Source organism: Callorhinus ursinus, unplaced genomic scaffold (genome assembly GCF_003265705.2).
Source record: "Callorhinus ursinus isolate GAN/ISIS: 27379988/994484 unplaced genomic scaffold, GSC_fseal_2.0 scaffold25, whole genome shotgun sequence".
In the NCBI taxonomy this organism is placed as follows: Eukaryota; Metazoa; Chordata; class Mammalia; order Carnivora; family Otariidae; genus Callorhinus; species Callorhinus ursinus.
The window spans coordinates 38503548-38520578 of record NW_027397087.1 but is presented as its reverse complement, the minus strand read 5'-3'; the positions used below and the strand labels follow the sequence as shown (position 1 = coordinate 38520578).

General features: G+C 41.0%; 1 protein-coding gene across 3 annotated transcripts in view; it reads left to right on the top strand.

Moving 5' to 3' along the window:
• Positions 1–17031, top strand: part of EDC3 (enhancer of mRNA decapping 3) — a 61234-nt gene that overhangs the window by 3781 nt on the left and 40422 nt on the right. Inside the window, exons 2-3 of one of the 3 annotated variants that reach the window (XM_025884221.2) lie at positions 7235–7318; positions 14803–14984. The exons of 1 other annotated variant lie outside the window; for it this stretch is intronic. In XM_025884221.2, the coding sequence (XP_025740006.1) occupies positions 14821–14984 (164 nt within the window). In that variant the 5' untranslated portion in view covers positions 7235–7318; positions 14803–14820. The remainder of the gene's footprint in view (positions 1–7234; positions 7319–14802; positions 14985–17031) is intronic. One more of the 3 variants, XM_025884220.2, reaches the window with a different exon arrangement.

Here is a 17031-nt window from a genome sequence, read left to right as displayed (position 1 = left end):
ACAAGCAGGGGGAGCGGCAGGCAGAAGGAAAGAGAGAAGCAGGCTCCCTGTGGAGCAGGGAGCCCGGTATGGGGCTCAATCTCAGGACCCCAGGATCACGACCTGAGCTGAAGGCCGATGCTCAACCAACTGAGCCATTCAGGTGCCCCAATTTTTTTTTTTAATTTATTTGACAGAGAAAGTACATGCATAGGGGGAGGGCAGAGAGAATCTCAAAGCAGGCTCCTGAGCACAGAGCTGGAAGGGGCCCCAACCCATGACCCTGAGATCATGACTTGAGCTGAAATCAAGAGCCAGAGGCTTAAATGACTGAGCCACCCAGGCGCCCCTCTTTTTTTTTTAAGATTTTATTTATTTATTTAGAGCACAAGCAGGGGGAGCAGCAGAGGGAGAGGGAGAAGCAAGTTCTCCGCTGAGCAGGGAACCAGATTCGGGGCTGGATCCCAGGCCCCTGGGATCATGACCTGAGCCGAAGGCAGATGCTGAACCGACTGAGCCACCCAGGCACCCCCCTTTTCTTTTTAAAGTTTATTTATAATCTCTACACCAACATGGGGACCTCAAGATCTAGAGTCACATGCTCTACCCAGTGAGCCAGCCAGGCACCCCGCTAATTCAGTTTCTTTACTTGGTATAGGTCTATACAGACTTTCTATTCTTGAGTCACTTTTGGTAATTTGCATTATTCTCAGGATTTGTCTATTTCATATTTTTCCTTTTTTTTTTTTAAAGATTTATTTATTTTAGAGAGTGCGAGAATGCAGGAGTGGGAGAGGGAAAGAGAATCTCAAGTGGACTCCATGCTGAGCTCGGGGCTCTATCTCACAACCCCAGCCAAAATCAGGAGTCTAAGGCTCAACCGACTGAGCCACTGAGGCACTCCCAAGTGTGGTTGTGTTCTTCTAAACCTTGATTGGTAGTGAGCCCTATTTGGCCCATGGGCCATAGTTTTCAGACTCATGTCCTAAAATAATACATTTTATGGTTGAAAATCTTTTATTGGTAATCCAATTATGTGGGCTGATCAGGTTTATGAAAGACTGGAAATTGATTCCTTTGCTTGCATATCTTTGTGTACCCCTAAAGATATGTGTTTTTTTTATTAAAGATTTTATTTATTTTTTTATTTGAGAGAGAGGATGAGATAGAGCATGAGAGGGGGAGGACCAGAGGGAGAAGCAGACTCCCTGCTCGGCAGAGGAGCCCGACGCGGGGCTCGATCCCGGGACTCCAGGATCATGACCTGAGCCGAAGGCAGTTGCTTAACCAACTGAGCCACCCAGGCACCCAAGATATGTGTGTTTTAGCTGAAGATTGGGACTTCATTTCCAACATGTAGAGAATTTGTTTTTGTAGTTGCATTTTTTTTTCTTTTAAGATTTTATTTATTTATCTGACAGAGAGAGACACAGCGAGAGAGGGAACATAAGCAGGGAGAGTGGGAGAGGGAGAAGCAGGTTTCCCGCTGAGCAGGAAGCCGGATGTGGGGCTCCATTCCAGGACCCTGGGATCGTGACCTGAGTGGAAGGCAGACGCTTAACGACTGAGCTACCCAGGTGCCCCTGTAGTTGCATTTTTGTAGTTTTGTTTGGCTAAGAATGGAAGTGGCCTTCATGCTGTGATTTTCTAGGGCCATAACTCAAGTCCCTTATCTGGTCAATATTTCTGCTAAAAGGAGACGTTTGAAATAAAATTTACTAATAATAGAAACTATATAGATTATCTCAGTCTCCACAATAGTTCTATGAGGTGGTGGTATAATTGGTATAATAGCCATTTTATAGTTGAGACAGTTGACACTCCGGATAATTTGCCCTGGTCAGTGCTGGTAAATGGTGAAGTCCAGAAGTGAACCTGGGCCTGTGATGTTTGACTTCAGAAGTCCATGCCCTTTTCACTATGCTGCTTTTTATGGAAGATCTGGAATTAGTACTAAGATTGTACTAGAAGTTTTTTTTTAAAGATCTCTGCCATTCCCAAGATTTTGATTAAACAGCTTTCCAGATAAATGTGTGGAAAGATACGTCTGTAACTAAGCACTTATCTCCAGCTGTTGATTATAACTGTCCTTAGTGGACCAGAGCTGTTCCTTGGATCTGAATGGTGTGAGTTCTGTCTGATGTGGCAGATGAAATGGAAGTTGATTGGTCTGTAATTGTCAAGTTGTTCATTTGTAGTTGATGAATTATTTTGGCTACTGCCTCAGTTGCATCATGGGTAGAAGATCATTTAGGGCTATCTGACTGTTATCTAAAGGCTTATGAGAGAAATGATACAGAAAAGTCTCATCCTTAATGTGGAAAGAGTGATAGTTTAGCATTTGAGCAGAGTAGTCGATACATACTCTAGTACTTCCTGTGTAATATGGCCAGCATAAATGGGTACCTTTGTTTCCCACGAAGACAAATACAAAAATGTTTAATTCTTTATTCATGGTAGCCCCCCAAACTGGAAATAACCCAACTATCAACAGGATGGTTTTATACATTGAGGCATAGTTACAGAATACTATGTAGCCATGAGAAAGAATGAACTATTGCTACAGGCAGCAGTAAGGATGAATCTCACAGGTATAATATTGAGCAAAAGAAGCCAAACATTTTATTTTATTTTATTTTATTTTATTTTTTTTTTAAAGATTTTATCCATTTGACAGAGAGAGACACAGCGAGAGGGGGTACACAAGCAGGGGGAGTGGGAGAGGGAGAAGCAGGCTTCCCGCCGAGCAGGGAGCCCGATGCGGGGCTCGATCCCAGGACCCTGAGATCATGACCTGGGCCGAAGGCAGACGCCTAACGACTGAGCCACCCAGGCGCCCCCATTTTATTTATTTTTTTAAAGATTTTATTTATTTGTTTGACAGAGAGAGAGACAGCGAGACACATGCAGGGGGAGTGGGCGAGGGAGAAGCAGGCTTCTTACTGAGCAGGGAGCCCAATGTGGGGCTCGATCCCAGGATCCTGGGATCATGACCTGAGCTGAAGGCAGATGCTTAACGACTGAGCCACCCAGGCGCCTCAAGAAGCCAAACATTTTAAAAGAGAACCTTTATGATTCCATTTACATGAAGTTCAAAAACAGGCTAAACTAATCTTTTGTGTTAGATAGCAGAATAATGGCTACCTTTGTGGGCACAGTGAAACCTTTTTGGGTGTTTAAAATAGTCTGTGTCTTGATTTAGGTGGTGGTTATGTGGGTGAATTAGTATGCAAAAAATTCATTCAGCTGTACACTTAAAATATGTAGACTTACTATATATATTATACCTTGATGGAAAAGTAGAAAGTAAAAGGCATCAAAGGTTGGTCTCCTTGTGGCCCCTAGATCTCTGCTTCAGCTGTTGCTCTTCTTTTGACATGAAGGTGTTAGCCCTATAATTGATGAAGCCCCTTTCCTTAGTGTGTCATGTGATTAGGAACCCAGATGGTGGCACTCACTTGTTTTAGATTCACTGTTTTCAGTTAATAGAGGAATTTTCTTTATAGTTAAACCTTCTGATGAATTTTGAATAATGTATTAATGTATTTTATATAGAGGGAAGTTTCTGATAATAAAAAGGGCAAATTGTTGCATGTTGAGTAGTTACTTTTTATAAAGTTTCTATTGTAGAACTGGCAGTCCACATTTTGAAACTATTAAAAATTCTACTCAATTATTGGGGTGCCTGGGTGACTCAGTCGTTAAGCGTCTGCCTTTGGTTCAGGTCATGATCCCAGGGTCCTGGGATGGAGCCCCTCATCGGGCTCCCTGCTCAGCGAGAAGCTTGCTTCTCCCTCTCCCACTCCCCCTGCTTGTGTTCCCTCTCTCACTGTGTCTCTGTCAAATAAATAAAATCCTTAAAAAAAATTCTACTCAATCATTAACAATATAAACTTGAATGTACAACATCAGTGTCTTTTTAAATTATAGTTGATGTACAATGTTATATTTCATGTGTACAACACAGTAATTTGACAATTCTGTACATCACACTATGCTCACCGTACACTGTTGTTAAAATATTATTATCTTAAGATTTTATTTATTTTTTCTGACAGAGAGAGACGGTGAGAGAGGGAACACAAGCAGGGGGAGTAGGAGAGGGAGAAGCAGGCTCCCCGCTAAGCAGGGAGCCCGATGTGGGGCTCGATCCCAGGACCCTGGGATCATGATCTGAGCCAAAGGCAGACATTTAACAACTGTGCCACCCAGGTGCCCCTGTTGTTACAATATATTTCCTATGTTGCACTTTTCATCCCTGTTACTTATTTATTTTGTAAATGGAATTTTGTACCCCTTATCCCCTTTACCTATTTTGCCCAACCTCCTAACCCCTGCCCCTTTGGCAACCACCAGTTCTCTATGATTCTTTTTCTGTTTGTTCATTTGTTTTGTTTTTTATATTCTACATGCAAGTGAAGTCATATGATATTTGTCTTTATCAGACTTATTTCCCATAGCAGATGGCCTCTAGGTCCATCCATGTTGTCACAAATGGCAAGCTCTCATGCTTTTTGATGGCTGAGTAATATTCCAGTGTTTGTGTGTACACCACACCTTATATGTTTATCTATCAGTGTGCACTTAGGGTTATTTCCATTTCTTGACTATTGTAAATAATGCTGCAATGAATATAGGGGCGCATATATCTTTTCTTTTTAAAGATTTTATTTATTTTGAGAGAGAGAGAGAAAAAGCATGAGCAGGGGGAGGGGCAGAGGGATAAGCAGGCTCCACACTGAGCAGGGATCCTGGTGTGGGACTCCATCCCAGGACCCTGGGATCATGACCTGAGCCAGAGGCAGACACTTAACCAACAGAGCCACCCAGACGCCTTTGTGGTATTTCTACTTTTAATTTTTTAGGAATTTCCATACTGTTTTCCACAGTGGTTGCACCAGTTTGCATCCCCACCAACTGCACAAAGGTTCCCTTTTCTCCATATCCTTTGTTGTTTCTTTTTGATACTGGTTATTTTGACAGGTGTGAGGTGATACCTCACTGTAGTTTTGATTTGTATTTCCCTGATGATTAGTGATGTTGAGTTTCTTTTCATGTGTCAGCCATCTGTATGTCTTCTTTGGAAAAATGTCTGTTCAGGTCCTTTGGCCATCTTTAATCAGATTATTTGTATTTGTTGTGTATGTTCTTTATATATGTTGGATATTAAACTCGTATTGGATATATCATTTGCAAATATCTTCTCCCATTAGTAGGTTGCCTTTTCCTTTTGTTGGTTTCCTTTCCTGTGCAAAAGCTTTTTATTTTGGTTCAACATCAGTGCCTTTTTTTTTTCTTCTTGAGAGAGAGAAAGCCCCCACGAGTGCGGGGAGGGGCAGAGGGAGAGGGACAAGCAGAGTCCCTGCTGAGCGTGGAACCTGACACAGGGCTCAGTCCTCAATCCCAGGACCCCAAGATCATGACCTGAGGCAAAGTCACGCTTAACCGATTGAGCTACCCAGCTGTGCCTTAACATTAGTCTTTTTTTTTAGATTTTATTTATTTGACAGAGAGAGACACAGCGAGAGAGGGAACACAAGCAGGGGGAGTGGGAGAGGGAGAAGCAGCCTTCCCGAGGAGCAGGGAGCCCGATGCGGGCTTGATCCCACAGGACCTGAGTGGAAGGCAGACGCTTATCGACTGAGCCACCCAGGCGCCCTGCCTTAACAGTCTTAAAGATACATGTTGAATGAGGAAGAAAGTCTTTTTCACCTCTCATTAATTTCTGGTATTCAAAAAAATTCTTGTTATCACAGCTTTCATTCTGCATCTATCTAATACGAGCATCAGAGTAGGATTATGATGGAGTATAAATGATAGGAAAGGAAATTCATACTTTTGTGGTATTAAGTAGACAAAGTTTTGTTAGGACATAAGCCTAAAGTGTGTGTATTTTGTGCCTTTTACCATTATCAGTGTTGTGGAAATTGTGTTGCATTGGAAATTCACCTGATTTCTTAAATTCTTATATGATAATTGTGGCAGCTAAGTGATGGGTATGTAGGGTTCATTATGCTGCTCTGTCTACATTTGTGTATGTTTGAAATTTTTTATAAAATGTAAAAAAAAAATCTTATGATTGAGCCTGCTAATACATTATTTTCTGTTCTGTCAGCATAGTTTTCTGATATTGCTTAGTTAGAGCACTGGAAAACAATCTGAGTTTTCTCTTTAGGTTTTTGTGTTTCTGATGGGTCATACTCTTTTTTTTTTTTAAGAGTGTTTTTTATTTTTCCTTCGTTAGACTCTATTTTATGTAGGTATGTTTCTTTTTTTAAAAAATAATTTATTTGGGCGCCTGGGTGGCTCAGTTGGTTAAGCGACTGCCTTCGGCTCAGGTCATGATCCTGGAGTCCTGGGATCAAGTCCCTTATTGGGCTCCCTGCTCAGCAGGGAGTCTGCTTCTCCCCCTGACCCTCTTCCCTCTCTTGTGCTCTCTATCTCTCATTCTCTCTCTCTCTTGAATAAATAAATAAAATCTTTAAAAAAATATAAATAAAAAATAAAAAATAATTTATTTGAGAGAGAGCCGAGTGAGCAGGAGTGGGGGGGGGAGCGTGAGAGAGAGACTGGGTCTGCACTGAGCACCGAGCCCCATGTGGGGCTTGATCTCACAACCCCAAGATCATGACCTGAGCCAAAACTAAGAGTTGGAAGCTTAACCGACTGAGTCACCCAGGTGCCCCTTATGTAGGTATATTTCTGAAATTGATATTTGAAAACAGCTTGAAATTCTCTTCTATTTATTTTATTTTTCATGGAGAATGCTAAGCAATATTTCATTTTGTACTTAATATTGTATGTTATGTTTATACTCATCTGCTACTTCCTGACTTCCTTCTGTGTGTAGGGCAGTGTTAGATTCCATATATATATATTTAAAGATTTTATTTATCTGAGAGAGAGAGCCTGCACAAGCAGGGGGAGCAGCAGGCAGAGGGGGAGGGAGAAGCAGGCTCCCCACCGAGCAGGGAGCCCGATGTGGGACTTGATCCCAGGACCCTGAGATCATGACTCAAGCTGAGGCAGATGCTTAAGTGACCAAGCCACCCAGGCATCCCTAGATTCCATATCTTATATAGGATTTTGCATAGAGTATGCTTAAAGGGTATTATGATTTTAGAACCATTTCCAAGAAGAGCCGCGACATTTAGATATAAATACTCTAGATTTTCAGTGATTAACTTCTGTCAGATTTATTACATGTAATTCATTCACTGATTGGATAAATATTTGAGTTCCTTTTTCATTGTAGGCACTCTGTTGGCTGAACAAGACAAGGTTCCTTGCCCTCATGAAGCTTACATTTTAGTGGGGTGATACAACATAAACCGAAAAGGTAATTCATATAGTGATGCATTTTGAGATCATAACAGAAGGTGAGGTGTTGAAGAGTGATGGGCAGTGACATTAGATTGGGGTAGCCAGGGAAGACCTCTTTGGGGTGGTGACATTTTAGCAGATACCAGAAAGAGATAGAATTAGCTATTCATAGAGTTTTGTTGTAGCATCTTTTGTTCCTTTTTGTTGTTGAGTAGCATTCCGTTATATAATACCATAATTTATCTCTTCTCCTTGTTCCCAGTCTTCCTGCTTTTGTGAATAAAACTGCTGCGTACATTTGTGTACAAGTTCTTTTGTGAATATGTTTCCATTTTTCTTGGGTAAATCCTGGGGATGAAATTTTGGGTCATAAGTTTGTGTTTAATATTATAAGAAACTGGGGCGCCTGGGTGGCTCAGTGGGTTGGGCGACTGCCTTCAGCTCAGGTCATGATCCTGGAGTCCCGGAATCGAGTCCTGCATCAGGCTCCCTGCTCGGCGGGAGGTCTGCTTCTCCCTCTGACCCTCTTCCCTCTCGTGCTATCTCTCATTCTCTCTCTCTCAAATAGATAAAATCTTTAAAAAATAAATAAATAAAAATAAATAAATAAATCCAGTATTTCCTTTAAAAAAATATTATAAGAAACTGCTAAACTCTTTTCCAAAGTTGTATCATTTTACACTGTCAGCAGTGTCAGGGGGTTCCAGTTGCTCCACATCATCACACACATTTGGTATTACCCACCAGCCCTTTTAATTTTAAGCCATTGTAGTGGGTGTAAAATGGTATCTTATGGTGTTTTCCCCAACTTAATGATTTTTTGTTGTTGTAAAATACATATAAAAGTTACCATTTTTAAGTGTACAGTTCAGTGGCATTGAGTGCACTCTTATTGTTATGCATTCATTACCACCATCCATCTCCAGAACGTTTTCAGGCTCCCAAACTGAAATTCTGTAGCCATCAAACAATAATTTAGCTCCCCCCAGTTGTGGCAGCCACCTTCTACTTTCTGTCTCTGTGATTGAATAGTCTGTTGTGATAAGTAGTCTCTTGAGTACTCTAGGAAGCTCATGCAAGTGGAATCGTACATGATTTGTCCTTTCATGTCTGGCTTATTTATTTCACTTCTCATAATGTCTTCAAGATTCATCTATGCTGTAATGTATTATCAGGTATCTTTTTTTTTAAGATTTTATTTATTTATTAGAGAGAGAGACAGCGAGAGGGGGAACACAAGCAGGGGGAGTGGGAGAGGGAGAAGGAGCCTTCTCGCGGAGCAGGGAGCCCGATGTGGGGCTTGATCCCAGGACCCTGGGATCATGACCTGAGCCGAAGGCAGATGCTCAACTGACTGAGCCACCCAGGCGCCCCTATCAGATATCTTTTTCAGACTGAATGATACTCCACTGTATGTGTTTACCACATTTTATCCATTCGTCCATCATAGACATTTGAGTTGTCTCATTGTATTTTAATTTGCATTGCCCTGGTAATTAATGATGTTGAGCAGCGCTTCCTGTGTTTATTGGTCATTCAGATAACTACTTTTGCTCATTTTAAAAAAAAAATATGTTTCCTTTTTATTGCTGATTTGTTAATATTCCTTATGTATTCTGGATATAAGTCCTTTATCAGATATATTGATTGTGACTGTTTTCCCTTGACTTGCTTGACTTTTTTTTTTTTTTCCCCTCGTTTTGGGGTGGTAAGAGAAGAGGGCAGGAACTTTTTGCTTCTTGAAGTGCTTTGCTGGCTGCCTGGGAGGTAGCCTCCATTGAAGTGATTTTGGGATGTGTCTAGGTTATGTGGAATACCTTCCTAAATATTTTATTACAATACCGTTATTTCATTATTTATTTACTTTTTTGTGGCGTGGGGGAGAGACAGAGGTGGGGGGAGAGGGAGAGAGAGACTCTTGAGCAGGGCTCCCAATGTGGGGCTCAGTCTCACGACCCTGAGATCACGTCCTGAGCTGAAATCAAGAGTCAGATGCTTAATTGATTGAGTCACCCAGGTGCCCCCTTGATGAGTAGAACTTTTAAATTTTGATGAAATCTAATTCGTCAGATTTTTTTCTTTTATGATCAGTATTTATTTGTGTTTTCTCTAAGAAAGCTCTCTCTCCCAAGGTCACTAAGATACAATTTTTGTTTTCTTAGTAGCTTTAGTTTTAGCTTTTATGTTTAGTTTGTTTCAAAATGATTTTTTTGTATCTGGTGTGGGATAGGAATAGGAGGTTATTTTTCCTCATATGTCCAGTTCTAGCACCATTTATTAAAAAATACTTCGATTTCTTCATTGATTTATCTTGGTGCCTTGATCAGTAAGTAGTCAGTGTGGGTCTGTTTCTGGACTCTGTTCTGTTCCATTGATCTGTCTATCCTTGCACCAACACCATACTGATTTCTTTCTTTTTTTTTTTTTTTTCCCAAAGATTCCATTTATTTGACAGAGAGAGACACAGCGAGAGAGGGAACACAAGCAGGGGGAGTGGGAGAGGGAGAAGCAGGCTTCCTGCGGAGCGGGGAGCCCGATGCAGGGCTCGATCCCAGGACACCGGGACCATGACCTGAGCCGAAGGCAGATGCTCAACGACTGAGCCACCCAGGCGCCCCTTCTTTCTTTTTTAAGATTTTATTTATTTGTGCGGGAGCGGCAGGGGCAGGGAGAGGGACAAGCTGACTGTGCTGAGTGTGGGGCCTCAGCCTCATGACACCGAGATCCTGACCTCAGCCAAAACCAATAGTCGGCTGCCCAACGGACTGAACCACCCAGGTGCCCCAACACCACACTGATTTCTCTAGCTTTATAGTAAATCTTGAAATAAGGTGGTATTTTTTTTTTTTTTTGAAATAAGGTGGTGTAAAACATCTAGCCTTGTTTTATATTTTTGTGATTATTTTGGCTATTCTAAGTATTTTGCATTTCCATATACATATACATTTTAAAACCAGTTTTTCAGTTTCTCCAAAAAGACCAGCTCAGCTGGGATTTTTATTGATATCTGTGTTTGATCCATAGATCAATTTGGGGAGAGTTGACAACATTGAGCTCTTTGACCTATGAAGGTAGTGCATCTCTTCATTTATTTAGGTCTTTTAATTTTTCTCAGGGGTCTTTTGTAGTTTTCATTATAGAAGTTCTGTACATTTTTCATTAGGTTTATTTCTAAGTACTTTATGTTTTTTAATATGATTATAAATAGTATTTTAAAATTTCATTTTCAGGGTGCCTATGTGGCTTGGTTGGGCGTCTGCCTTCGGCTCAGGTTGGGGTCCTGGGTTCGAGTCCCGTGTTGGACTCCCTGCTCAGCGGGGAGTCTGCTTCTCCCTCTGCCCCTCCCCCTGCTTGTGCTGTCTCTTGCTATCTCTCTTTCTCAAATAAATAAATACAATCTTAAAAAAAATAAAATTTCATTTTCAGTTTTTGTTGGTATTATAAAGAACACAGTTTGTTTTAGGGGCACCTGGGTTGCTCAGTCATTAAGCTTCTGCCTTTGGCTCAGGTCATGATCCCAGGGTCCTGGGATCAAGCCCCGCATTGGGCTTCCTGCTCGGCCGGAGGCCTACTTCTCCCTCTCCCATTCCCCCTGCTTGTGTTCCCTCTCTCGCTGTCTCTCTCTCTCTGTCAAAATAAATAAAATCTTAAAAAAAAATACAGTTTATTTTAATTTAGCTTGTGTCCTGTGACCTTGCTAAATTAATTTATCCTAGTAGGAATTTTTTATTTGGTACATTTCTTAGGATTTTCTATATACACAGTCAATCATAGGGCTTACAAATGAAGACGTTTTTAGTTCTTTCCAATATTTGTGCTGCTTTTTTAAAAAAGATTTTATTGATTTGAGAGAGAGAGAGAGAGAGAGAGAACGAGCACAAGAGGGTGGTGAGGTGCAGAGGGAGAAGCCGGCTCCTCACTGAGCAGGGAGCCTGATGTGGGGCTCCATACCAGGATGCTGGGATCATGACCGGAGCCAAACGCAGACCCTTAACCACCTTAGCCACCCAGGCGCCCATATTGTCTATTTGAGATTTTATTTTTAAGTAATCTCTAACCTAATGTGGGGCTTGAACTCACAACCCTGAGATCGAGAGTTGTGTGCTCTACTGACTGAGCCCGCCAGGTGCCCCTATCTTTCTGCATTTATTGATAACATACACAATTTCCTCATTTATTTTGTTAATGTCGTAGAAGACATTGATTTTTTAAATTAAACTTTTTTTTTTAAAGATTATTTATTTATTTGACACAGAGACAGAGCACAAGCAGAGGGGGAGCAGCAGAGGGAGAGAGAGAAGTAGGCTCTCCGCTGAGCAGGGAGCCCGATGTGGGGCTCGATCCCAGGACCTCGAGATCATGCCCTGAGCTGAAGGCAGATGCTTAACCGACTGAGCCACCCAGGCGCCCCTAAATTAAACTTTTTATTTGAGATAATTGTAGATTCGTATGCACTTATAAGGAGTAATACAGAAAGAGTCCATATACCCTTCCCAGTTTTCCTCATTGATAACACCTTCCAAATCTATAATAGTGTCACTACCAAGATACTGACATTGATGTGGTCAAGGTACAGAATTCCCATTACTACAAGGATCCCTCATGTTGCCCCTTTTATAGCCATCTTCATTTCCCTCCTGCCTCCACCCCTCCCTAAACCCTGGAAACCACTCATCTTCCTATCTGTAGTTTGTCATTTCAAGAATGTTAACACAGATTGGATCATATAGAATGTAACTTTGGGGGTTGGCTTTTTAACTTTTGCTCCATGGTATGGATATACCACAGTTTGTTTAACCACTCACCCATGAAGGTCATCTGGGTTTCTAGTTTGGGGCTATTTGTGTGAACTTAAGTCTTCCTTTCTCTGGGATAAATGACCATTGGTGCAGTTGCTGGGTCATGTAGTAGTTGCATGCTTATTTTTTTTTATAGATTACCAAATTGTTTACCAAAATGGCTGCATCATTTTAACATTATCATCAGCAATGTATGAGGAATCCAGTTTTTCCACTTCCTTTCCAGGTCTTGGTGTTGTCCGTATTTTTTGTTTTAGCTATTCTGGTGGGTGCGTAGTGATACCTCACAGTAGTTTTAATTTGCATTTCCCTAATGGTTCATGATGTTGATCATCTTTTCATCTGCTTGCTTGCTGTCTGTATACCTTCTAGGTTGAAATGTCTTTTTGTATTTTTTGACCTTTTTTTTAAATTGGATTATTATATTTTTTTTTTTTTTTTTTTACTGGGTTTTGAGAGTTCTTTATACATTCTAGATATTAGTCCTTTGTCTTATTCAGATATGTGGTTTGCAAATATTTTTTCACAGCCTGTAGCTTGTGTTTTTATCCTCCTAAAAGGGTCTTTTACAGAACAAAAGTTTTTAGTTTACAAGAACTCCAGTGTATCAGTTTGTGTTTTTATAGATTATGCTTTTGGTATCTTAAGAACCTTTTGCCTCACCCTAGATCTTGAAGGTTTCTCTTATGTTTTCCCTAAAAGTTTTATGGTTTGACATACTACATTTAAGTCTATAGTCATTTTTAGTAAATGTGTAAATTAAGAGACTTAGGTCAAGGTTTATTTTTTACTGATGGATATCCATTTGCTCCAGCACCATTTGTAAAAGCTGTATTACCTCTGTTGAATTACTTTTGCACTTTATCAAAATCAGTTCGGGGCCTATTTTGTGTGGGTCTGTTTCTGGGTTTTCTACTCTATTCCATTGATTTATATATCTGTTCTCCTACCTATACCACGTAGTCTTGATTACTATACCTATATAATAAGTCTTGACATTGGGTAGACTGATTCCTCCCATTTTCTTGTCAAAATTGATTTAGCTATAAAAAACATTATAGTTTGTATGATTTGATGTCTAGGTAAATATTATCTTTACTATTTGCTCTTTAAAGCACTTATAAAATTAAATGATATTGTTATTTGTTAAGATGCATGCTCCTACTAAAAAAAGTAAAAAAAAAAATTTAAATTCCAGTATAGTTACCATACAGTGTTATATTAGTTTGAGGTATGCAGTATAGTGATTCACCAATTCTGTAAATAGTGCTCATCAAGATTAGTGTACTCTTGGTGGCGCCTGGGTGGCTCAGTCGTTAAGCGTCTGCCTTCCGCTCAGGTCATGATCCCAGGGTCCTGGGATCGAGCCCTGCATCAGGCTCCCTGCTCCGCGGGAAGCCTGCTTCTCCCTCGCCCACTCCCCCTGCATGTGTCTTGCTGTCTCTCTGTCAAATAAATAAAAATCTTTTAAAAAAAAAAAAAAGATGAGTGTACTCTTAATCCCCTTCACCTATGTCACCCATCTCCCACCTACCCACCACCTCCTCTTTGGTAACCATCTGTTCTGTATAGTTAAGAGTCTGTTTTTGATTTGATCTCTTTTTTTCCCCTTTCCTTGTTTGTTTTGTTTTTTAAATTGCATGTATGATTAAAATCGTAAGGTACTTGTCTTTCTCTGACTGGCTTATCTTTTTTTTTTTTTTAAGATTTTATTTATTTATTAGCAAGAGAGAGCAGTGGGATGGAGGGGGCAGAGGGAGAGGGAAAAGCGGACTCCCCACTGAGCAGGGAGCCAGATGCGGCCCTAAATACCAGGACTTTGGGATCGTGACCTGAGCTGAAGGCAAACACTTACATTGAGCCACCCAAGCGCCCCGTGACTGGTTTATTTTGTTTAGCATTATACATTCTAACTCTGTCCATGTTGTTGCAAATGGCACGATTTCATTCTTTTTTTTTTTTTTTTATGGCCGAGTAATATTCCATTGTGTGTGTACACACCATATCTATTCTTTGAATAAATACCCAGTAGTGCAATTACTGGATCATAGGGTAGTTCTATTTTTAATTTTTTGAGGAACTTCTGTGCTGTTTTCCACAGTGGCTGCACCAGTTTGCATTCCCATTGAAAGTATTTATTTATTTATTTATCTATCTATCTATCTATTTATTTATTTGACAGAGAGAGCGCGTGCACAGCAGGGGGAGCGGCAGGCAGAGGGAGAGGGAGAAGCAGGCTCACTGAGCAAGAAGCCCATGCGGGGCTTGATTCCAGGACCCTGGGATCATGACCTGAGCTGAAGGCAGACGCTTAACAACTGAGCCACCCTGGCAACCCTCAAATAAATCTTAAAAAAAAAAAAATAAAAAGATTAATGTATTAGAGAGCGTGCAGTGCACACAGGAGCAGGGGAAGGGGGGCAGGCGGGGAGGGATAGAGGGAGAGGAGAGAAAGAATCCCAAGCAGACTCCCCACTGAGTTCAGGGCCCTATCTCATGCCCCGGGGTTCTATCCCACAACCCCGAGATCATGACCTGAGCCAAAATCAAGAGTCAGATGTTTAATGGACTGAGCCACCCAGGCGCCCCCAGAATATGTATTATTAAGCAACACCTGGTTCAGAGCCTGACATAATATTTGCTGAATTTAATTAAAGGTTTGTGTGTTTCTCAAGATTTGCATGGCTCCTTCTCTCTACAGTGGTCTTATATCAGAAACATGGCTACAGATTGGCTGGGCAGTATTGTGTCCATCAACTGTGGAGATAGCTTGGGGGTGTATCAGGGAAGAGTGTCCGCAGTGGATCAGATCAGCCAGACCATTTCTCTCACCCGGCCTTTCCACAATGGAGTGAAGTGCCTCGTGCCAGAAGTCACCTTCAGGTGAGTGTCCTGACTGATTTCTCCAAGTCTAGTCTGGTGGTTTGTGGAGCTTGAATCTAGGTCCAGTTGCCAGTGTTCTCTTACAAAGGGCTGCTTTTGAGGAGTGTCTTGTCAGGGGTGAGATTTTTGCAATCTTAACGCTTATAGTCTAGCTGCTGTTTCAGTATAGACTTTGTGTCGTAATTAGCTTTCAGCTAATGAACCAGGGTTTGTGAAACCTTTTTCTTATCTCCGTCAAGCACTCAGTATTCTTACTTAAATGGGTCAAATTCAGAGTAATCTATTTTTTTTGGCTTTTATTATTTGTGTTTTCTTATATCTAAGGCCTTTGTTGATCTCCCCCCCCACATAAATGTATCTCTCTTTGTAGATTTGTATTATAATTTATCTTCAGAAGCGCACTGTCACCAGTAGCTGATGTCCTTAGTTACAGGAACGTCCTTAGTTACAGGAACGTATGTTTCTTAGTGTTTGCGGATCTCAAGTTCAGTTGTCTTCATATCCCTCTTTTCACCAGTTTGTCACAAAATCTCCCATTCTTAGGTTAAAATGGCAACAACAACAACAACAACAAAACTGTCAGACAAGACTTTCTGAACAATACCTTCACTTAATCTTTTCTGTAGGAGTATCCATTATTAATGTCTTACCCCTTCTGAAGTCACAGTAGAAGGCGTAACCTTTGTGTTCAAGGCTACCCTTATCCCATATGCTTTATATACTATCCTTTTTTGTCTCCTTTGACACTGTTCTATCTCTTTTGTGTCTTCATTTTCAACCTTCATACCTGTTTTCCTCTTCGCGTTCTAACGTTCCCAGCCTTCCCTCACAGTTCACACCCTCCTACATACCCACACCCACCTACACACAGGCACACCCACACACCCTCCACAGCTTGCTTTTGCCATTAGGTGTTGCCCTGTCATTTCCCTTCTGTTTATACCAACAGTTCTTTTCAGAGCAGAATAGTCTGCTTTCATTCCGTTTGTGGCCTCATTCTCTAGTCCTTCCTTACCCCACTGTTACTTTTTTTCTAACTTTATCATCTTGTTGAACTAGCTCTTGCCAAAGTTATAAATGACCGAATAGCCAAATTCAGTGGCAGTGTCTTAATGTTAACTTTATTCAGATGCTCCCTAAGTGTTGAAGTGCCCTCTTTAATTTCTCTGTCACCCCTTTGGGTTTTCTTTCCATGTATTCCTCCATTCCTTTACATCCCCCTGGCACCACATTCCTTTTTCTTCTATTCACTTTTTAAGATTGGTTTATTCAAGTTTTATTTTTGATTCTTTTCTTAGTCTGTAATCTCCCTAAACCGTTTCATGTGTACTTATTACATTCATGAGACTCCAAATCTTTAAGACCCATTATCTGAACTCCAGACACTTAATTTGTCTATTGGCCATTTCCAGGTCGATATCCCAGAAAATATCTTATATTTAAGATTTTCAAAGCTGAACTCATTATGTCACCTGCAGGTTTCTTTTTCCAAAGGTCTGCCCTTAATTGGTGGCTAATGACACCTTTCCAAGTTGGAAACTTAGAATCATTGTAAATCATTCTTTCTCTTTGTTCCTCATGTTCAGTTAGTCGCCAAGCCCTGGGGATTCCAGATCGTCTGTTGGGTTCATCCTCTTCTCTCCCTTTGCATTGTCACTTGACCTGTTCATTCCCTCTTATTTCTTGCCTGGTCTAATGGGTGTTCTTCCCTCTAGTTTTTCCACCTTCTCTACAGCCACCAGAAAAATCTGATGTGATTATGATCTAGCCCCCGATTACCTCCACGGCTTTACCTCCTGGTGGCCCTCCACAAGCATCTTTACTGTTAGTAACACCATGACTTGGCAGTTCTCAAGTGGGCCACATTTTCTCAATCTCTGAGCCTTGGTGTGTGATGCCCCTCTCCCTGCTGTATTCTGCAGGGCCAACTCTTACTTTCCCTCCCCACTCAGGCTTTGCTTAAATGTTTCATCCATCTCTGCCAAAGTAACTTACATATTTTGCTTTTGGAATCTCTGGTACCCTATACACACCTCTGTCATAGTAT